General features: G+C 35.7%; 1 protein-coding gene across 1 annotated transcript in view; it reads left to right on the forward strand.

Moving 5' to 3' along the window:
- Positions 1 to 25,200, forward strand: part of LOC108773798 (RNA-binding Fox protein 1) — a 264,406-nt gene that overhangs the window by 164,250 nt on the left and 74,956 nt on the right. Inside the window, exons 5-6 of the mRNA XM_018539732.1 lie at positions 9,927 to 10,199; positions 10,675 to 10,728. Coding sequence (XP_018395234.1) covers positions 9,927 to 10,199; positions 10,675 to 10,728 — 327 coding nt within the window. The remainder of the gene's footprint in view (positions 1 to 9,926; positions 10,200 to 10,674; positions 10,729 to 25,200) is intronic.

Genomic DNA, 25,200 nt, shown 5'->3' on the forward strand with positions numbered 1-25,200 from the left:
CTCTCTCTCTCTCTCTCTCTCTCTCTCTAATGTTACATGTCATAATCCGGGATTCGCTAACAATAGAACATTGCACGTAGTAGTTAACGCACGTAGTATCCATATATTCTACGTACTGCGCGCACGATGCGTGTACATCCCTAGTTATCTAGCGGCAAACAGACGCGCAATGGTGTATATTCGAGTTTCCCAGCATTAGGCGAAATTCCGTAGTCCCCTTCCAAGTTAATTCGCTTGAGACGGTACTCGTTTTAACAATCCGCCGTCTGAATAGTTCCGTGCGAAAACTGCCATATAGACGTACTATATGTAATAATCTAGTTTATTTTGTGTCATTACTTATTCCAAACTAGCGGAATTTTAAGCACAAAACAATAAGAACTTCAGCTGCGACGAATAATTACTTAAAATTCAGGATTTATTTCCCCCAAAATGAACTGGAAAGATTCTGTCTGTTAATTATTTCTTGTTGACTTTACGTGAGAATGTGAAGAAAAGATTGAGAAAGAAAAATTGCAATTACAATAATTTAACCAGAATTTCTTTTAAGACTATATACATATACATAGTTGTTTGAATCACGCAAACATAGTCAATTGTATAATACTAATAATACTATTAATAGTAGTCATACACTCTGTTTCAAAATTTTTAGTTTTTTAAATATATTTTTTAGTTTTTATTATCACATCACATAAATTATTATTTATGTGATGTGATAATAAAAACTAAAAAATAAGTGATTTTATAAGAAAATAGTTATATTCACTATAATTGTGATTGCACTTATCGAATAAAAATGTTAATTTTATTTACCATTTATATCTTGATATTTTATTTACTGTAATAATATGTGAAATTATTATAATTTACAATACAATTTTTTCATGTTTGAGAGAACTGTACATATATAATTGTTATTACTAACATTGTAGCAGTAAGAATCATGAATATGGTGCTTCTATCTAATTACTTTTATCATGCAAAATTATATATAGTTAGAAATACCAAAAAACTTTTCTCTCGGTATATTTTAATCTCTTAGTCCTTTTTTTTTTTTTTTTTTAAATAAATGTAAATGTTACTATTGTGCTGAAATTTGAGTAAAATATAGACAAAAATTATTTTTCGTCAGAAACATGTACTTTTGTAACCATTATACCAATTGCTTTTAGTATGGACTGTACGTTTTACTTCTTTTCTTGTAGTTCGCATTAAGGAAGTAGCGACTTCAATTTAGTCGAGGGAATCAGCAGATAGAAGTAGATAAGCGTGAGAATTTTAAGATATTCTGAATACAGTCTGAAATGTTGTAAAGGATAGAAATTTCTTTGGCTGTGTATGTTTCTTCGCTCGCTGAAAGCATCCACGGTATTGGGCGGTGTTCGTTAGTAAAAGTCGAAACCGCTTTGCCAGAAACGCTGAAGAGAGGCTTGCCATTCGTCGAGTTCACCGGCGCGAAACTTTGCAATATGCGCTCGCGCAGGGGTTCGGAAAATTTGCCTGCCTCTCTTTTCTGCATCTCGCCGTTAATGAATATAAAGTTGCGGCCGTCGTCTGGAACTTTCTAAAATTGCCAAGTAGGGACGAATTACCGCTTCGCCGCTGTATTCAACCAAAGGAAAATGTCCGCGCAGGCCGTGGCGCGTTGTTTTATTATTTTCCGTCGCATTGCGCCGAGACTATCCTGTCTGAGCAGTAGGCCCTTTGTAACAGTAAACGCTTTTCTTCATCACTCTTTGATTACTTAACTTTCTTTGCTTACAAAAGATTGAAACTTTGCGAAACTCGAAAATTACTAAGATATTACTTCAAGTTGTCGCCCTTCAACTTTAAATTACAAAAATCATGACCCTTATATTCCGCAGATGATCTTGCAATAAATATTTCTCTTCCTCGTGGAGTCACAAGCTTTTTTTTGAATATCACAAAAGACGATTTTTTAAATAGATAGTCGTAGCTTTATTTTTCCGTGAATTTTTTTGTCGCTTTTTTGAAGTAAGCTAGAGAAGGAAAAGGGGCAAACAAATGGCGCGGAGTTTTGGGGCGAACGGCTATAAATCCTTGCCTTGGGAACGACACGTCTCTATTATTCATGCCGGACTAAAAGCTTCTCGAACAGTACAGAATTTGCGAGCGTTTCCCCACTTGATGACATTATCCGTCTTCCGCGGTTTGCATAATTTGTCGGATTTATCTCGCGTAACTTTACGTGCACGTTCCTTCATGCACTGATTTTGTGTTCGCTTAATCTGATTTGTACGAAGTTTATCCCCTATACAATAGAAATACACACCATATGTGTATATAATATAAGAAACAGTCGTAATAGAGGTTTTGTCTTGTTCGTTTATGATAATTAGGTTCAATATCATTTTTATGAAGACTTACAATAATTCAAAAATAATAGAGTAATTCTGGTACGTACGTGGAAAGTTTGATAAGTCGGTGACTTTTTAAAAGGAGGCTGTATTAACAAATTAGTTAAATTTTGATTAAAAAAAAAAGCGTCACTGATTTATCGAATTGTCCTGTTACGCCGCGTTTAACAAAAATTTAATTTGGCAAGTATTATTATACTATGTTTATGGTAAATAAACTATCAATAAAAACTTTATACTGTCCATTACTATGAAAAAAAATGTTAAGAATCTAAAGTACTTTTTATATTGCATTTTTTTTTAATTCTTGCATTTTTGCAATCCTTCCCATAAGGTAGAATATACGGCGGAGGTGGGATGCATGGCTCATACAAAATTTACGAATAATGCTTAGAAATAAGACGTAAAATGTTACAATAACGTATAAAATATCCTTACAAAGTTTTATTAAGGAAATAAGAATAATTAGTACAATACATATACGAATTAATAGACAATAATTCTATCTATTCATGTAATGCATTTATTACATTTAATACGCTGAATTCAATTTGCGTACTTTGTATGCTTTAAGCTTAAATTTGCCCGTTAAAAATGTATATTCTAAACAGATGGAATTACAAGACAGACATCAAGACAAACAAAGAATACAAGAGCACTTGTATTTTACTATATTTTTTATGTCTTATATCACCAAATAACCATTAAGTCTCTTGTATTCCTAACAGTAATCATTTTATGTGGATTATGATATATAATTGCGCTATTTATTACTTTGACGAATTGATTCAACTGACAGTGGTTTAATTAACATTAATAGTAAAAAACTAAAGTCATAACACAATACGAATATAACACAAAGGCACGTAATACACAAATAGACTAATAGAGTGATTGCGTGCAAATTATTCTTATTTCTTCTATTTCTTCTCCGACTTTTGCAGCATAAATTTCCGCATACAGTAAACACCGTAATTGTTGATACAATATCACAAAGTGAAAAGGATTTATTTATTAGTAAACGCAGAATGTATATATATAGGATAACGTACATATTGGCTATGTTCAGAAAATACAACGATAAAGTGAAAGCTCGTTGTTATCGATACCTATATTCTTCTAAATTTATCATGCATGGTTCTAAAGGTTTATTTTAATCACAGGCAATAATTATTGAGCGCTTACTCGACCGTTATATTTTCTAAACATGGCCATTATAATTATATACATAAATTTTTTGTTTTTTGTGATTTTGAAATTTTAATAGTTTATCAAGTTACTCATTCGTGAAAGATAAATTATGAAACAATCTGATTGAAACGTGAAGAGGGATGTTTTTAAAATTTTATTTTGTCCTATTCTATATTACAAAAGAGCTAATAAATTATGGATGTTATTATTGTGCAGCAATTATACTAGCAATCGTTTTCTTCTATTCTTTTATTTCATTTATATTGAATAATATATTTCATTACATTCCACGTTTGTATTTTTGTCGATAAATAATATCTTTTGTCTCTATCGACAGGCCGAAATTGCATGAAACCAAAGGAAGTTACGAACAAAATATTAGCCTTACTTTTGTCAACACGAATTTCGTATAAAGCACGTATCGCTTGAATTTGTTCAACAGTTTCGCCGCGTTATGGTAAACTTGTCAGCCATTGGCTTGAGGCGAGCGAACGATGCTATACCGAAAGTTGCGGGAATAAATGTTCCGCGTCAATTGGTATCCGAGTGTACTTCGCGCATCTCCTCCGTGGACGTTGCACGCCACCGGAATATTAAGTAGTTCGTTTGGATGCCGATTCCTGGGATGAATAGAAGCATAGCTAACGAGGATGAGTCGGGAGATTGCACGATGAGATGCGGACGAAGCTTTAAAAAATTCAATTTGCAAGTTTCATCGTGAGATTTGCCTAATTTAGAAAGATTTTACTAGTCAAATGTAAATTAAACTTGAGAAAATGCAAATAGTGAAATATAAAGATATATTTATTTATTAAAAACACTTTTTTTCGTATTCCGATGATAGTACTCATATTCAGATCATAAATATGGCAATAAAACAGGGTAGCGTTGTTACAAATGTTAAACTAAAATAATTATTTTTTTGTTATTTTCGTTTTCTTTGTATTATATTTGTAACAATCGTAACTTTTTGTTTCAATTAAATTCTTGTAAGTACAATAATCATAAAAAATATTTCTTTCAAAAATAGTTAGTACAACAAAATGTAATAAACAGATCAAAGGATATAAGTAATGCAAATGATGAAAGAAAATTTCTTTTAGTATCTATTATTTTATAAATTTTTCTCATTTTTATTTTGCTGATTTTAAGTCTTGTACGAAATATAAAAGTCTCTCTCACGGTTTGAAAGAAAGCATGAAATTAACGGGAAAATACCTTCACGGAAACGCAATTATCGTGCTTTTCGCTAATGTTCGAATACGTCGAAGTCTGGGGAAGAATAATGCTCTCGAATATTTGACACCAATATCCGCAAAGTCGAGAGAGGAAATACCGCCGACGCGATTTCGATTATTTCGTGCTACGAGCGTCGCTCGTCAAATCAGAATAATTTCGTTAAATTGGAGCGGTTAGCTCGCCAATTGCGAAACGACGGAAAACAGAAGAGATACTCGTATTTCCTTTGACATGTCACGCGTAATATCTTGTTAGGAGAAAAACATTGGAGTCAATTTTGTCGATGATTGCATATGATTATGTGCTTGTTTGACAAATTTTCATCCATTACCTTATTGCTTGTTTTTATTTAGTGAACGAAACGATAAATCAAGAATATAAAAATATAAGAATTTTTAGATAAAAAAAAATAGACAATAAATAACAATAAACGATAATGAAGGGCATATAAGAGTTCATTTCAAATAATATACAATATAAAAAGTCAAGGAATAAAATATATCATCATCTATAATTATCTGATAAACTATATTATGTTTCGGCTTCTGGGTTGTATTGGGTATGTTAAGTTAGCACCCCAACTATAGTACTCAGGAGTTCTGATTAGAGTTCCCACTTTCTTTTGACGAGACGAAGAGTTCCCTATAGTTAATAACAAGAGTTCCGCTCAATAAACATTTTTTTTACATTTTTTAAAAATAGGGTGCTAACTTTTTAACAAAATTCAAGTCGCATAGTTCTGATCAGCTTTAACAGAACTATTTTGTGAATACCTAGAGTTCTTGATACATAAAAAACATTTTTGAAATATAATAAAGTAAAAATAGTGGAAATCGTTGAAAATTTTTTTGAGAGTATCGAGTAGTTCTGAGTAGCGTTTCTTTTAGTACTCGACGAGTTCTATCGAAAACTGTAAGGTGAAAAAGCGATTGGACCAACGATTTGCAAGATACAGCGACATTTATCGGAAGATCAACAATTTTTAGAGTAAATAGGTATATCTCGGAAATCATTGGTCCAATCGCTTTGAGCTCTGATACTTTTCGACAGAACTCGCCGAAAACTGTCCAAAACTCCGAACAGAACTACTCGGTACTCTCAAAAAACTTTCCGACGTGGAATTAAAAAAAAAATTTTTTGGTCAAAAATTTTTTGGGAGTACCGAGTAGTTCTGTTTGGAGTTCTGGACAGTTCTCGACGAGTTCTGTCGAAAAGTATCAGGGCTCAAAGCAATTGGACCAACAGTTTCTGAGATATACTCATTTAAAAATTGTGTATGATCTTACAAATGTAACAAATCTCGCTGTATCTTACAAACCGTTGGTCCAATCGCTTTTTCACCTTACAGTTTTCGATAGAACTCATCGAGAACTATAAGAAACGCTACTCAGAACTACTCGGTACTCTCAAAAAATTTTCCGACGTGGGACTTTGAAAAAAATTTGAAGTCAAAATTTTTTGGGAGTACCGAATAGTTCTGATCGGAGTTCTGGTCAGTTCTCGGCGATCTCTGTCGAAAAGTATCAGGGCTCAAAGCGATTGGACCAACGGTTTCCGAGATATACTCTAAAAATTGATGATCTTCCGACAAATGTCGCTGTATCTTGCAAACCGTTGGTCCAATCGTTTTTCCACCTTACAGTTTTCGATAGAATTCGTCGAGTACTATAAGAAACGCAACTCAGAACTACTTGGTACGCTCAAAAAAATTTTCAAAGATTTCCACTATTTTTTTTGAACTTTATTATTCTTCAAAAATGTTTTTTATGTATCAAGAACTCTAGGTATTCACAAAATAGTTCTGTTAAGCTGATCAGAACTATGCGACCTGGAATTTCGTTAAAAAGTTTAGCACCCCATTCTTAAAAAATTATTAAAAGATGATTATTAAGCGCATATGTCATTAAAAATCATAGAGAACTCTTCGTATCGTCAAAAAGAAGCAGAAATTATCATCAGAACTATTGTATCTAAAAATTAATTTTTCAAAAATTTTAAATTTTTTTTTTAATATTCAAAAATTTTTTTACATATCAGGAACTCTAGGCAATCGCAAATTGAAGCTATTAAGCCGCTCAGAACTATTCCACCTCGAAATTCGATAAAAAGTTAGCACTCCATTTTTAAAAAATGTAAAAAAAATGTTTATTGAGCGGAACTCTTGTTATTAACTATAGGGAACTCTTCGTCTCGTCAAAAGGAAGTGGGAACTCTAATCAGAACTCCTGAGTTCTATAGTTGGGGTGCTAACTTAACATACCCTCCTGGGTTGAAACATACTATGTTTTGGCTCCTGGATTGAGCTATCTTCAGATATTCGAAAAATTTTTTGAATATTGAAAAAATATTTTAAACTTACCGTTTATTATTATTGAAATTAAGAGTCCTTTGTTCTTGGTATATATATGATATATGAAGGAGATACAATAACAATTTAGGATCGTGAATATAATTATCTTGTTTGCGCTTTGGGTTAAAATAATTTTCTTTATGAAATTATAGTGTCACAGCAGTTGAGTAATAAATTTTAGCTGCACTTAATTTACTTTGCATCAAAATATTATTACATTAATGCGGCAGCATGTAGAAATTATACGTTAATATTCAGACAATAATATTCTATAATTGTTTTAAAAAGCTTCGAAACATTACCAGCACACTAGCGTGTGCTACATCTTGTGTTAACTGTACAGGAAGGCATCACGAAATAAAAAGATGATGAAAATGTTCAACAGAGAATAAAACAGATAAACGAAGAAAGAAATTGTCGAAATTTTTGTGAATAATCGTCAGTGGTATACGTTAAAAGAATGGACTGAACTGTGGGATATATATTCGTGGATGGTTTATGTCGTACGAAGGTTCTGCTTTCCACTCTGTTAAATTTTCGCTCGCTACTGCGTCAGAAAAGCCGCGTTCGCCTCTTTTGCACGCGTAGATTGGGGCTGGAAAAAAGTTTCAATCTCCCACGAAACAAGCTTTCGCCAACGTCATAAAAGTGTGCCCGGCAGTATATTGACGTGCTCTCATCGTAACTTGTAATCCGGCGATGATGCACCGACAATACGTAATGAACAATAACATTCGACCTAGAATAGGTATTGTATACGATAATTAACAAGGTGAGAGAAAAGCAGAAAATTGTAGAAAAATATTATAATGAAACATATATATTACCTATATATGTATAAATGTTTTTAAGAGAACAAAATAACTTTGTAAAACTGGATAAACGAATGCTCATAAATTTCTTAGTTAATAATAAAGTTTATACATGCATAATTGTAATTTGTGTAAACTTACCAAGTGTATATAGAAATTAATTTACGTATTTTATTTAAGTGCACGGTTTATTTAAAAAAAGTTGTTTATTTCTGTTGCTTTTAGAGCTGCGAAAATTTATGTACTGAAAGTACAAATGGATTACTGGTAAAATAGTGGCATAATGTTCCCAATATTTCGCAAGTTACCCGAAGTACCAGCTGTGTCTGACCGTGCACGGTGCGCATTCACTTGCCCGCCGTTAGTAGTGCAGGCATGATAAGGTCGGCCATTTGGCTGACCACTTTCAGATATTACCACTTACAGCTTCCGCCGTGTTTCCAACTTAATACGAACGATCATATTCCTGGCTTATGTTGTTCCATAGCCGCGTACACGTACACTATAAATCATTGTTTACGATCTATTCGAGATTGGATGTACTTTAATAATTCCATATCTTAGACGCCGCAAAATTACACAGAACGCGCGCGCGAGGAACGTGACACCGAAGTATTATCAAGATACGATTTAAACATTGTTTTATCATGCGGCAGAGCATCTAGCTTTATATAAACGACGAATATACAGTTTTCATTTTATGGAAGATTTATAGTTTTTATGAGAAAAATATACCAGTAGTGTACAATTTATTATTGTGTCACCGAAGCAAAATTGTTAACACGATACAGTTGGTGGTGATTTACCATTTCATTGATATAATCAATCATAGTACCACGCAATTGTAACGTTATGCGTTATGCATTCATTGCATCAAGTAAGAAGATAGTACAATTTAGATACTATACATACGATAGACATTATGTCTATATATACGACGTACATGAAATTATATATTTTGATACAGTAACAATATATATGTGTGTATTTTATCACTTCGAATTTAATTTCAAGTCACGGAACGACATAAATGGTTCTCGTTTAATACGTTGGTACTAATTACCGCTCCGTCGTTATTATTAATAGCAGTACCACATGCAAAATTAATGCCGTTAATATTTTCTAGAATATATCTCGAATGTTGAACAAATTTTTCCGCTTCGCTAATTACACAGTTGTTTATCGTAAATGAAGCAATGTTTCATCATCCCACGAGCGCAGTCATTACTTTGCTCTGCGTCGTCTACCATGTTGCTGTGCACATTATGTCGGCATACATTACAGTAACTCTACACACACGCCAAAGTATCGCGAAGTAAAGTTTATAGCCGCATCGCCGAGTTGTTTGCGCCGTTTATTAGTCTCAACAGTCCTTTGCCTCTCTTTTTTTTTTTTATTGATTCTCTTGTCGTCGCGCATCAGTTATTTTCCATCTATCTACTTTGTAATAAATATTCTAAACACTGATTTCGATCTTTTCAACTTTTTGTAGTCTATTTGTCACCAAACTTCCAACGACAGTTTTCGTACACATAAGTAATGAAATAGGTATGAGATTTAAATTAGAAGAAAGTGGGAAAAGAGCTTAGATATAGTTTATAATAGGATAAGCATAGCATGCGTGAATAAGTAAGGATAGGTTAACGAGTGACTAAGAGAACAAACAAAACTGAATTAAAGGATTTAAAAGACGCAAAACTGTGATATGTGTAACGTAGTACAAGAAATTTAAGAATGTATATTTTGTATTAATTTTCTACTCTGTCTTGTGATAATCCTTTTCTACCAAGCTGAAGTAATCAAGTCTATAGTTTACAAGATTTAAATCGAAATGCTACTTCTTTTCTCCCTATTGCTTTGAACAATAAGCCGGACTTAGTGATTTCCTATTTTTTCGCATTATTAACAAAGCAGATTCTCAAAACGTTTGTCTTTCGTTCTTTCCGACGACAGTCGGAGGTATTTCAGGCTGCAGTAGTGGCAGCGGCAGCTGTACAGGCCGCCGCGGGTGGCGGTGGCCAGCAACCAGCACCCACACCAGGCGGTGGCAGTGAGACCAACCCCGAAGGCGGAGTGGAGGCTGCTGCGTTGGTACCTGTCACCTCGGGCGCGACAACACCCGCGACAGCGACACAAGGCACCGACCTCAAAGGTCAACCAAAACGCTTGCACGTCAGCAACATACCTTTTCGTTTCCGAGACCCTGACCTCAGGGCAATGTTCGGGGTAAGTAGTACAATTTTGTCCACCCTACTTGCTCATGCTTTCGTTATTCGGCGACTTTATATTTATTTGCTTTGTTGATGGGAGATTGCTCGCTTCTCGCCTTTTCGATTGCGACGTAGATAAAAGGAATAATATGTGTATAGACATTATTATTGTTTTCTCGTCTCTCTTCGAATAAAAAATAGAAATATTTTTAATGAACTATAAAAAATAATAGAAAGTAATGGAAAGCTTCTTCTAGAAACAAATATTTTTTTATTTAATGTATACCGATAATAATTTGCATGATTTAATTCTATTAATGTAGAAAGGTCTTTATACCAGATTTCTTTTTTTTATACAAAATTTTTTTTTATCATAAAATTTATGTATTAACTTATTATATTGTATATTATTTTTATATATTTTATATCACGCCATTAGTATCACACACATACTTTAATATTCTGAATTTGGTAAATATTTTTCCTTTCAGCAATTTGGGCCAATCCTTGACGTGGAAATTATATTTAACGAAAGGGGAAGCAAGGTAAGCTCACGTCGCCCTTAGGCTGCGTGCCACCCCTATCAACCCACCCCTGATAATATTGCTAATTTTAAGTTAATATCATATTCAACGAAATTCTCGCATCCAGAACGAATATATTTCTCATGTTTTCTTCGAAATTCACATGTTAATTAAACTCATACGTAAACACAATTCAATAAAATATTTGTTTTTTTAATTTGGAATATTTATCTTCGATTGTTATTGATAATTTGAAAAATAAATTGAGTTATCTTTACATTGCGCGCTTTTGCAACAATTATTTTCAGAATGTTTATCGTGCGTCCGGTGTTATTTTGTCATTCATCTTCTTTCTCGGGCGTGGTTGTCATCGGCGGCAACCACGAGAGCTAGCACCGTGCACGTGACTCGGTTTTTCTATTGCGTACACGTGACAGTTTCTCTCGTTCATTTATTGGAAAAGTTTTCCGCAGAACGTCGACGAACGTTCTGGATGCGAGGATGTCGCGGGGGTCGTAATGATCTTGTTAACGGATGCAGCATCACGAACAGCGGTCCGTCGTGTATATATATATATATATATATATATATATATATATATATATATATATATATATATATATATATATATATCCTCGATACGAGGCGAGGAGGCTGAAGAACTGATATTACATGCCGGAAAAACAGCGATATTCCTTGATGAGAATACGAGAACGTGCTGCTGCAACCGTACCGCGTGTACACGTTTCTTTACAGCGCGATGGCGACATTCCGTTACAAGCTCGCGCTGATCTTGATAAAAACATTTGCCAAGTACGAAGTGCCATTGTCAGTTAGCGATTTTCCATCTTTTTCGTCGATATTAATCATTATAAAACTCGACTGCGATTTAGGCTTTTATATCCATTTTTATCAGCATGGATTAACTTTAATCTCGATTTAATTTACTCTTTACCCTTTTCTATTTTTCAAACTTTGAAAAAGATAGTAAGTTAAACCAAGATTGAAGTTAATTTACATTGGTAGAAATAGAGACAATTTTCAAGAATATACGAATCATTGAGTCTTATTTTAGATCTAAATAGGTTTTGCGTTCTTTTCTTGTGTAAATTTGACTCACGTGTGAAGTCAATAATTTTTTCAACGGAACAATTTGATCGTGATATTTTTTTTCATATTTTATACTCGTGCAAAATTGTTATTTCAATCTGTCCATTATTTTCATTATTAATGAAACCTCCAATGCTTATTTTCGAGAAGTCGCGAGAGGCAACTATTGATTCGCGACAGAAGTCAGAAAGCGTCGTGCGAGATGGTAGCCGCGATTATCGACCGTTTATACAAATGACGTCGGGAAAACAAAGGATTTCAAAGAAAAAGGTAACACTCGCGTTGTAATACGGGTTTGTAATGCAAATTGCTTTCAATATGGATGACAATGAAGGTCGGGATAAGATCCGCAGTAATACATCGTGTCGACAGCCGACATCCGGCGAACTGGACGGAGTGTATATTCAACTCTCGCGTCCAGTACACTCAAGTGCACTTCATCAAGTCGCACCGGTAACCCAGTATCCCAACAACGTCTGTTGACGTCACGTATGGCGACCTACTGCTGATTAGATGCACGAGGTCGCGTCTCAAGCCTTGCTAATGTGTCCAACCTGGAGAATATCTTGATTTTCATGGATGTTGTCATCCTTCATCAAAGTTTTTTAAGCATCTCGACACGTCAAGAACTGTTCTCAGAAAAATTGTTCTCCGATCGTTAATCATCTTTTGTCGGCGTCATGAATCTGGATAAACTTTACAATTTTTTTTTACGTCTGTTTTAAAACACTGAGGTCTTCTTTTGTGCTCGAAAAAAGGACACACTCAATTACTTTTTGGTGAATCTCTTTTCTATTCTTCTTTGATTAATTCTTAATATCTCGAAAAAAAAAAAAAAAAAATGTTCACAAATATCCTGTAATATTTCTGTAATAAAATTGAAGCGCTACTCTTCTTTGCAAATAATCGCAAGACTCTTATCTCCAAGAAATGTTAAATTTTTTTCTATCTAATCACACATAATTCTCAAGTATACTTAAAACAACATTTATCAAAAGTTATTTCACTTATCAGAATTGCATGGAAGGAGGATTTCATAATACAAATAATGCTTTCAAAGCAAACATTTGCACACGATACTTCCGGCTAGTTAAAGTATAAAGTTGAAGCAACTCCCACGTAACTCATGAGAGTAACAAGTTTCACTGTGTTCGATCGTTTCGATCTTACAAATTCTCAGAATATCTTTAACCTCGTATTATATTTTATCGATAATACTTTCGTCATCGATGTCACTTGGTTCGCAATAAAAGTACCAAAGTCACGCAAACTGGTATTACATTTCTTAAACAGACGTATTATGCTTTTTCTCTTGCATTTCTACCCTGCAATTGACTTCCCGAATGAATTCTTGCCGGCATTGTTACTATTTTAAGATCTGCGATATCGATTTTCTCATTAACATATATCGTTGCCAATTACCGTGCTCTGTAATCAATTAATGCCTATGCAAAAGCTTTTGCCGGAAATAGAAATGATATTTCGATGTTCGATTAGCGGACTTATTCTGCAAAATATCAAATTTACGATTTAAATCCACGGTTTTACAGTTGTTTTATCGATATGTTAATATTAGAATGAACATCGTAAGAACTCGCAATTGCACGTGTTTGCCGTCGATTAGACGATTATGATTGAATCCGGTCCGTCTGGGTCGTGACGGGTTGTACAGACAGGAAGTCAATGTCGCTTCGCATCCGTACTTGTAACGACCAATCACGGGGCCGTGATATAGAACGCAAAATGGGCCACTTCCAGTTTCCGGAGGGCGGAGCGCGTCGACGACGACGACAGAGCTAATTAAACTCTCGCGCGACTTGCAATTTGCAGCGCTTAACACGTTCGGCGAGGCACTAGCCGCGAAATCGAGCGCGACGCGCACTTTTATTCGCTCGCCCGTTCATATTGCGGCTTAATCGGCGCGGATCGGATCGCGTGAAAGCGGCTTAATCGGAGTGCACGTGAAAAAGAAAGAAAATCCTGTGATAAGGAAACACGGTCAGGCGCTCGGAGCCCCGATACAGCTAATATTTCGTTGCCGTATTACGGTCAATTTGTTACTCATTCTCGGTGCTCACGTGACTGATTGCCAGCCGTAATAACGTAGTCCATGCGCGGTATAATCCGGTCTCTCGTTTTTTGTCGTTCCTTTTTTACCGCCGTCTCGCCACGCATAATCTGACATTTGCATAGGAATAAGATACTTATGTGAACTACGAGAGATTCTTAAGGAGATTAACGCGTACAACGTCAAACTGCATTTGATATAAAAGGCAGCGATAATCTTAAAGCCCGTAATCTCACGACGATATTGACGATGTGTGACGTGCGCCTTGTAATTATTGTATATACAATGTTAGCTGCATCAAGCGGGCCATTTCACGAGCGAACAATTTCGCATGTTACATACGCGTACATGTCACGTTAGAAATCCTTCTGTCGGTATAATCAAGTCGACAATGGCACTATCGTCTTGCCCTTTGCAATGCAAATATCTCTCGCGAGGCCGGCGCCGTGCTGGCACGCAGTGAAGCACACGTAGAATTTATTTCGAACGGCATAAGTGTCGCCATCGCTTTTAGCGCTTAAGCGATTCCGAAGGCGTGACAGGATCTGATACTTCAGCAGCACGCCATTAACGGACGAGCGAATAATTATTAATCTAAGACTTAAGGTCTCAGAAATACGCCTGTATTGTTGTCACGTAATAAAAACGAATGTTTTAACAAAATCTGTAAAATCTTTTTCTGAAGTATTGTAACTTGCTATCGCGCTTATCTATTGGCTCGGTAAAAGGTTTTTTTCTAATTGGCGAAAAATGTGACGTAATATTCACAATACAGTAATTATATTACGAGAAAAAATTTATGGGAGAGCCAATATTTTAATCGAGAAAGATTGATGATTATTTTTTCATTTGTGCGTGTACAATTCGCATACAATTTGGAGATTGAATAATGATGATCAAAAAAGTGAAAAGATCCTATCACGGGCTTCGGTATAAATTTTTTATTCGTCACATTGCTTTTGTAGAATGCACGTGAAACGACGATTTCACGCGTTCGATTTGATAGTTGATTCAATACTAACGCTTTTCGTTATCAGTGGAATTTAAAAAAAAAAAAAAGGAGAAAAAATGTCTCTTGCATGCTGCAAAAGCAACGTGCCATTAGTGATAAAACAAGCGAGTGAGTGATCGTGTGTGATTCTGTGAGAGAGACCTTTTCTCGAAAGCTTCGTCAATGTAAATGGAATGTGGCATCCCTAATGAAGTGCAGCATTTTGGAAAAAGAGATACTTTGAAGCCAAGGTGGGAAAAGAGCGCGAACCGAGAGTCTCCTCCGAGTCTCTCCAAATTTACTCATGTATTTTGAAATATATATTTACAGAGGTATTTTAACAAAAGAGTCAATAATCAATCAGAAAAGTTAATTTACATTGTCATACATAATTTACGTTGTCAATATTAGCTGAAGAATAAAACGGCTATTTTCGTTGCAAAATGCGACAGTACCTCAAGGTGCTCGGTACGCGCGCTTTTCCGACACACCGTGTATGTGCCAATGACACGTACATACATATAAATATAACCAATGGTGTTAGTTCTCGTAGTTGTTAGACGAGCTGTTGCATTTTTACTAGCTAGCCTTCCGCATTTTATCATTATTTAGCTCCCATTGGTTATAAGGCCGGTCGTTCCACCTCATACACCGCGTGTTCGTAGCTGCCTGTGTTGAATCAGCATCCATTCGCGAAAAATTTCAAACAGCAGCGTTATACCGTTACTCATGTGGCCAATCTATTTTCGAATTATACTCGCCATATTTAGAAATTCTATCTCAAAAATATAATTATTATAGTTAACTTTACTGATCAATTTATGATATATTAATTTAGATAAAAGAGTATAAATTAGATAAAATATAATTCAATAAATAAATTACAGATAAATTCAGAAAAATACGAAGGAGCAAATAAATATTATATTGCGCATGAAAATACGTAATTAAAGAAATAAAGATTTCACGAAGATCGAAACGTGCAAGGCACTGAAATTTGTTTCGCGTAAATTTTTTTTTATCACGACACTGAATGAAGATTAAGTGTCTCGACGGTAACCGGCAGCGACGAATACGCGGTGTAAAGTGACTCGGCCGCCGTCACTTCCGGTCGCGGAGGAGACCCTCGGGAGATGCTGCCCATTTGATTTGATGAAACTTTGTCGCGTCTCTTTCCCAAAGCTGTTTCTAACCAAATCCCATCGTTCCCGTCGTCGTCCACTACGAGTAATCCCAGGGAGTTTCGAGGTGTATTTAGAGCCAGAAGAGTCACGCGACTTCAAGAGAGAGAGAGAGAGAGAGAGAGAGAGAGAGATAAAACGAAGGGAACAGAGTAAGCTACATGCTGAGGAGAGACAGGGAGAGATTCGTCCCAATTGCGGAACTCGAAGATCCGTTCTCCTTCGTTTTCCTTCCGGGATCAGACCAGATTGTCCATTGAAAATTAGCCGCTGTCCACACACGAATGGTTCACACCGCGGCGAGTCTTTTTTACTAATCCACCTGCAATATAAACAGCATGATACGTATATATTATACTATTGCATCTTCCAAAGTTCATTCCGGTGTACGCGTATATGACGACGTCGTCCGTATACGTGTATACGCATTATACGTACATACCTCTATCTGATTGTTATCATTATTATATATGTAAATAGTAGCCGCACGCTTTTGTTTAGGCGAATCAAACGTATATAATAAACGGCCTATGCTTCTACCTCTTTTATTAATCACGTATGTGTCTTAGGATAGAGAAACGCTGCTTACGACTCCGCCGTTCCTACTTTTTTTTTTTTTTTTTATTAATCTTTTTGTCTTTCTTAATGGCGGATTGTCTTACACCGTTGGCTCTTCGTTGCAACGAGTACTACTGTTCTTATATCCACCCGCCAGAACCATCCGAAACCAATCCTCTCACCTCTTGTGTATAATCCGGATGTCCGGTCTGATCTCGCGAAAGATTGAAATTCTGTAATCTTACAATTAGAATTTAATTGTGAGGGATAATTGTGAATTATCTATAATCGTATTGTTATTAATAATTACTGCTTTTAATTATTTTGTTAATTAACAATTAATTGTATGCGAATTGAAGTTATAATGAGAGACAGTAATATAGATCATGTTAATTCATTACGCTATGAGATTTTCATTAAAAGAATCAACGCTGTCGATTAGAACGAGGATAAGCAGGTCAATATATTTAACAGTCTAATTAATAACAGTCTAATTAATTTTTGCACTTTTAAACAAGAGTCTTCTTCTTTAATTAATGGCTCACGCTTCCAAACAGTAAATAGGAGGTCGATACGGCCAGGATTTTAAACAAGAGTGAAGATGTTTTAGAATTCCATTGTAGAGAATTTCTCTCTGTATAGAAAATATCGACTAGAAGATGTTAATTTATTATTAACAAAAATATTTACGAAAAGCTAAATAGCTTCGATTACACCTCGAAATTCCCTGGTTCCTTCCGTTCGTAAGCATTTTTACTAACAACTCGTGTTCGACGATCTCTTAAAGTTAGGGAAAAAAAATAAAGAAAGCAAATAGAAAGAGAGTTAAATGTACGAAAAAAGAAGGAAAGGGAGAAAGAGACGAAAGAGAAAAAAGAAATCTCTCGTGCCACTTCCATTATCACAAACACACACGCACATCCACCTTATCTCTTAACTCACCCTTTATATATATATATATATATAATCTTGAATCTCGTATTGTTTTGTGCGCTTTATATCGCTGTTTGCCAGCTTCGGTCACAATTTCAAGTATTCTTCAAGTTCCTATATATTTCTATGTTGTCCCATCTGTGATTCCCACAAAATCCATCCTAATCCCTTAACATTTCTCCGTTTTCGCCTTCGTAACTTATTGAGACACACACGACACACGTTGACACAAATCCGTGACACACGTAACGAGATACCAGTATTACGATCAATCGCTCGTCGTCGATTTTTTACGTGGTGAATTAATTCTTTTTCTTTACGTTGATTTTTTTTCTTTTTTTTTCTGTTTTTACCGACCATTTGCCGTTCTCCTAACGAACGATTATTGCCTCCGAGTCCGAGATACATACGGCTACCATCTCCTACCGGGTGTCTATTACTTTCGTCGGAAGTGCAGTGAACGTCGCGATCCTAGCATCCGTCTTTTCTACTCTTCCGCCAGCATTATTGCCATCTGCGCGCGCGTTTTCGTTTCTTTCTAAAGCACGGCATTTCCTACTTCCGGTACCGAAGAACGAGAAAATATCGCGCGTTAGTTCCGTGCACCGATATCATGCGAATGCATCGCGCACCGCTTGTGCTGTTTTTTTTTTTTTTGTATTTTTACGAGTGCTCTATTTTTAATGCGATGCGATTCTGCGGAAATCTGCTGAGCGATCAAAAGAGAAATATCGTGCTCGTGAACAATATATCTGTGCGCGGTAAAGTGTTCGGTATTACCGTTTTCGTGGTCTGAAAAAAGTTTGGTAATAGCTATCAATTATTAAGTAAAATAATTCCAATCAAATGTTTGGTTAATATGACCAAAAATAATTATACTTTTCTAAGTATTTAGTCTAAGTATTGTCAAACGGTTATATTATTACGTTTAGTAATAATTACTAAATATTTAGGGAAGTAAAGTTATTTTTAGTTTACATTAACCGTACGTTTGATTGAAATTACTGAACTAAACGTTTTATAATTATTAGCAGATTTCTTTTAGTTTGAACAACGAGAAGATATGATACGAATCGGTGATGCGCAGTATACAAATTCGGCATAATAAGTAGCATCTTTTCGCGTTGTCGAGAGAGGATATAATACGGGACATTCGCGGGAAAATTCATTCATACACATTCATTCATTCGAAAGAGAGAGGGAGAGAGATGGGAAGCGAGAGCAAGAGAGAAAAGCGGAGCTTCCCATCCTCTCCGCGAGCCAGGACGTGAAACAGAGGCCTCTCCGTATCTTTGATCCCGACACCTCGTTAACATTCACGCATTATATTGACATTAATGTATTGGTTAATCAATTGTTTTGACTTGGTTGTTCATTGAGAAATATATAGCTGTCTTCTGGAACACTCACACGCACACGCTCACATCCCGGTCGGCGCGCGAAGTAGTGTTAATATCTTTTTTATTCTGTCTTGCTATGTTTCGCACCTTACTGTTAATTAATTGGGTAATTATTATTGTTACTCGCCATGCTGTCACTGACTCGCTCGTATACGTCTGTACTGACATATATATATATACATACATACACAGATACACACGCGAGTATACACACGTAGACCACGTACACGTTTTATCCTGAATGATATCGGTGTGTCGTTTAGGAGTCGTCACTTCTTGTTTTTGCATAATACCAGTAGATGGTTATCAATTTGATAGTGCAACGTGTGCACCAGGGTTGGTCGAGTTTCATCAGTAGATCAGTGGAGTCTCCGCATTGAGAGAGGAGTCTTGAAAAGGTGACAGAATTCGTGGATGATTTTGCGTTTACTCAAGAAAATGATCTTTCGCGTAAACTTCAAACGATTTTGCCTTCAGTGATAAAAGCAAAGATTTTTGCGAAATACTTTTTTGTTTCCAGTTCCATCGTATAATTTTTTATTTGCATTGCAATTAACACTAATAGCTTGTTATTCGTTAAATGCATAATGAATGTCAATAAGTCGGCAGTTGTCGATTATTTTTACTCCCGTTAATCGTCGTTAATTAACGACATCCTCGACTCACGGCACCTTTTCTAAAGATCCTTTCGTTCGCAGTTAACGATCCGTAGCTACAACGTAGACAAATTGAGCTCTCCGTTTTGCGTACTAACCTCATCTCGAGGGCAAGGAATGCGATTATTAACACGACTACCTTAACGCGAGCCGGAGGATATTGTTCTCTTCGGGGCACGATCGCAAAAGCGCTGCTGCAAGTGTGTATGCGGGACTACTTAATAAGTAGGCTTCTTTTTCACGAGTAACTGGAGTTCGTGCACGTGTCGGATGTTATTATTATCTACCCTTTATTTTCTCTCCTTTGTTTTTTTTTTTTTTTTTTTAATTTCACATACAAGCTTGGCATGGGCAGAGTCACATTTGTCAGGGGCGTATGACAATACCGCCACCTTTAACGGAATGATCACCTTGTAAGTAGAAATAACGTAACGCCGTGGTAACGAGAACCGGCTTAACATGAGCCTTTTTATTTACTGTGAGTCAGCACGCACGTTTTTTTTTTTTTTTTCTTTAGTCGTGACGAGATTGCAGCACTGCGCTGAAAAACTAAGACGTGTGTCTGGCCGATATTTCGCGAGAGCTCGCAATATCGTACTGCGAGACGTCGATGTAATACTCCTGTACGATTGAGAATAATCGATAATAATTTCTACGAATAATAATTAATAACGAGTTATATGAATTGTCGACTGTACGTCTTTTCCGCCTCGGATGAAATTCTTTGTGCTTGAACGGATAATTCCTTCCTGCGTTTTTTTTTCTTCCGCGTATTTCGCACGTTTTTTTTTTTGTTCGCCGTTTGCGAGTCGAGCGTAACGATTTCCCGGAAAAATAAATCTCCGCTAGAACGTCGGTATCGCACTTTTCTAAACGACGTAGGAAAGAGTGACGAGACGTGCGCTCGCGGACTGTCTAAGGGAACGGTTACTTTACGTCCGTCGCAATTAAACCTCACTGCTATATTACGGCAGGTGCGGTAATTAATCACAGCCGCGAAGAAGCAATTAGTCATCCTGGGGATTGCATCCGCCTCGCCTGGCGTCTTCTTTACTACGCGGAGAGTATATGTCTGCCGGTGCAAAACTTGGTTGCTCGCGCAGTTCGAAGTGTGCAATTTCGAGCCAATTACATTCCGATGTGAGTCCGCTAATACTGATAGATGCGTAACCTTCTTATCGACGTTCCCCTTTTTCTCTGACGTCACGATCGTTCGCGCGCACGTTATATCGTCGTTTCAAATGCATCAGTCCCGCAGTGTCCATCAATGTCGATTATGTCATTAGGGGAAGTCGTGCAGTCGTTTGTACACTGTACAAAGTGCGTGGGCGAAAATTGTATCCAGAGCGGTAATTAGCCCGTCGAATGTGGCAACGCTTAAAATATCGCGATTCTTGAGCGAGCGCACGTTTCCCCAGTCTATATGGAAAACACGATTTACCGCGCGTACCTGTTACGATTTTAATCTCAAGCGTGACGACTTCAATCGGAATTCTCGGTTTACTGCTATTTGTATCAGACGTTATCGGATTTGCTGGGAATAACGCATTACGGAGATAAGAATATTCAATCTGGAAACTGCTTAATTACTTAACCTTGTTGGCTTATTATATTTGAATGTATTTGACCCAAAATGTAATTTCTTTTTTTTTTATTAATATTTGGTTTAAAAACTTGTTCTCTATAGAGCGTTTAATTATTTTGTTTCCGTTAATGTACAGTTAATTTTGACATTTTTGTCATACAGTTGAAGAATTACCTCAAATTATTTGTTTATTTTTCGTTTAAGCGGATTGGTTTGAGAAGAAATTTTTTAATGCGCGTTTTTTTCGATTTCCTGTGTATTTTACGAGAAGTATATTCTTATAATTGGCAATATGGACCATAAAATATTCACGTAACGAAATACACGTCGCTAAGACCGAGAGTTGATAAGAGCTTGAAAGCAACCTTATTGTCACGAGCGCCGGTGATAAAAGCAAACAAACGCGTGCAATCTTTCGTCCTCGCGAGAGAATTTTCGCGACGGAGCGCGGGAGGAGAAAGAGGAAGCGTTTCTTAATCAAAAGGGTGCAAATTGCGCGCGAGTACTCCACTATTTGTCTCCGCTTGGTGAAACCAATTTTACTGTTACGTACATGGCGCACGCGGGACAATGGTCCGACACGAAAAGAAGGAAATTATTCTTACTCGCACTTCCAGCCACGACATCCGACGACTTCCATTAATGACATTTGTCCTTCGTTCTTTGACAAACGTTCACTCATGACTAGGCACTATACTCTCGCTCGATCAACCGTACAATGGACCGTATTAACCTTTAGTACACATGATTGGATCATTCGTGTTTAGCGTATTTTTCTTTAAATACTGGAAAATATTAAGTTATAGCATATACATAGGATAACTTTTTTTCAATACACAATTTTATAAATTACAGAAAGAACTGTTTTGCTGAAATATCTAGACTGAGAAAATTTTCCGGTTGAAAATGAACGAACCAGAAGATTCTATCATATCAGTCGGAATTAATAAATTGATTATCTCAATTGGATGATTGATATCATCAGAATCTTCTGGTTCGTTAATCTTCAGAAATTTTTCTGAATATTATCTAGAATTATAATAGATTCAATTAGAAAATTCTGTATTTTTTATACATTTTTCAACCAGAATTTCAATTTTTTTTATTATAGAAAAACTATATACAAATCTGAAAATAATTTTATTGCATCATTAAAATAATTACGCAGGAATTGTAAGCATGACGAGTATTGCGAGTTGCGAAAAGTTTTAACGTGCAATTAGCAACCAATTTAAATCCTACGTAATTACTTTGATTGTCGACAACATAATTATTTTTAGATCTATATCTATCCAAATTTTTAGATACTTCTACAAAATCGTTCTTTTTACACTTTTGCTGTATTTTTAAAGATGTCAAAGAGAATAGGTATGGTACGTTTAAATCTTTCTTATCATTACATGATAATTATATATTATAATTGTAAAAATGATGAAAATTAGTTCAGCGCAATTCATTGTATGCGGTGTAATAAAAAAACAGAAAATTATCGTGTGTACTAAGGATTAATGACATCGAGGTCGTAAAGTTTCTTGCTTACGGATTCGCGAGACTATCGTTTATATTGCCTGTCTGTTTGATCATCGTGTTTCCTCTGTCGTATAACTGCTAAATCATCGTGAATGTTCGTATACAGCTTGTTGTGGTTAAGAAGCTAGTCCTTTCATTCTTTAAGACAAAATGAATTATGTCCTAAATTATTTTATATCGGTTGTATTTAAATCATATCTACCCTGAAACATTGTCTTTTATTTAGCAGCATGTTTTGTTTAATAGAATTTTATTATTTTATTCTCCTCTTTTATTCTCAACCTTTTTGACGTTGATAAAATAGATAAAATATTGTAACGATATTGTTCTATATATCGTGAACGTAACGTTTGATGTTCGATGTAAAATCAAACTATGCCTGTTTTATTTTACTATATAAACATTTTCAATGGAGAGTTAATTCTATTAAAAAAGAGTAACTTTATATGAATTTTTGAAATGTATTTTTATTTTATGTTTACATTGGGCATTAAAATGTCGTTATAGGTAATCGATAAAAATTTTCTCGATTTTTCAATTTTTCTACCGCCATGCAAATACAGGATAAGATGGTACAATTTTAAACGAAATAAAATTTAGAATAAAAAAATTCCGAGGTTCAACTTCGGTAACCTTGATCTCATTGTATGGAAAGTATTGAAGGACAAAAATGGTTGAATAATTTTTACTTTTCAGGACTAGTAAAAATATTCTAGCTATTTTTGCTAAACTTTTGACGAATTTTACTTGCCTGAAAGTAAAAATACCGAAGATGCAAGGTAAAAAGTATATTATTATATGATGATAAATTTATTCAATTGATTATTACTTTTATAGTAAAGTAAATCGTACCGTAACTATCCTCAAAACTTTATATACTTGTGTGTTTTTTTTTACCGCGCATTGAAGTACATTTTGTCAGTACTAAGGTAAAAAATATTCATCGATAAAGCAAATTTTATTGAAATGTATGGTAATTTATAGATTGTTCCACGAAACGTAAAAAAATACCTTACACTATGACTTATACGACGCTTACACTGTAAAAAATAAAATGTTAATTTTAACTTAGAGCCGTATGGTGGACTTTCTGAGACATGCAAAAATATTAAAATTAACATTTTATTTTTTACAGTGTATTTATAAGAAAAATAAAGTTTTAAAATTTAATATAAGTGGATGTCTGTTTTTATATATGAACCTGCTAGTTGATAAAATTTACTTTGATAAATTTAGTTGATAAATTTAAAGTCATAACGCGCGTATTATTTTACATTTTTCTCCATGCACCAAATAAAAAAAAATCAAACTTAAACTTCGAAAATAGAGGATTCAAATTTTATTCCATTTAGAATTCTACTGTGTTCGAAATTGTATCACCTTACCCTTATACATGAAGCTATACGAGCAGAGATATAGCAAGCCAAGAATAGACTGAATAGGACGGCCGACGACCGCGAATTATGGAGGTGGGATGCTGAGTGCATCGACGCCATTAAGCGCATTGCAACGCGTTGCATATTCTCGAGCACGACACAAGTCGTTAAACACGTGTGACCGCAAAGACCGAATGTGTCTTTTGACATCGCGTCCGCAATTGCTTTCCGCAAGTACTTTCCGCCGCACGGAATTTCGGTGCTTGGCTCTGCATCTGGTTTCAACGGCGTGACGTTTGCGTAATCAATCGACCGTGTTGCACCTTTTGTCTCGCGTTGTCGTCCTCGTCGCATTTCCAGCTGCAACATATTTTGTCGTACCAAAATGGGGAAACTTCATTGTTATCGGCTGATTAACGAGCATTTTCTCTGTGCTTAATTAATATATCGCTTCCTGTTTTCAAGACAGCGAATATCCATTTATATCACGTATTTGATGGCTGAATGTATATCATTTTCGTGGATCATTGATTTATTTGATTAATTGTAAGTTGCAAATTCACATCAAATCACATCAAAGACATGATGTATAGACACACAAATGGCAGATGAACGGAAATTTAATGATGAAATGTAATTAATTGGGTTACACAATGTTCTCTGTATTTCTGTTTTTTATTTTTGTCGTACAGGACTCTTATTCTACATTTTCTGAAGCGGACAGGGAATGACAGGTCTTAAAATTAAGTCGCGAGTCGCGCGCGCGCGAGATAAAAGTTCACCGCAGAGTTTGCGGCTGCATTATTTCGAATTGCACACCGCAACGTGGCGTGTAAGATGACGATCTGCGAGGCATAATAATTATAGCTGAGCGTATCGGTCGTTTCCGCGGTCGCGAGTGAACACGGTTAGTCGTCGGCTCTAAATAGCCGTGTAAGAAAGTCATGGCTTTGTTGATAGAGGCCCTGATTAATAGCAAACGTGCGGCTTCGCTGACCAGGCCATCCTGAAACAAAGGACTTTGAGTACCTCGAGTTACTCGTCAGAGTCGCAGCGACATTGAAACGAAATTCAAATTATCTGCAGTTACACGAATTCGGCAACA

The sequence above is a fragment of the Cyphomyrmex costatus genome, unplaced genomic scaffold (genome assembly GCF_001594065.2).
Source record: "Cyphomyrmex costatus isolate MS0001 unplaced genomic scaffold, Ccosl1.0 scaffold222, whole genome shotgun sequence".
NCBI lineage: Eukaryota > Metazoa > Arthropoda > Insecta > Hymenoptera > Formicidae > Cyphomyrmex > Cyphomyrmex costatus.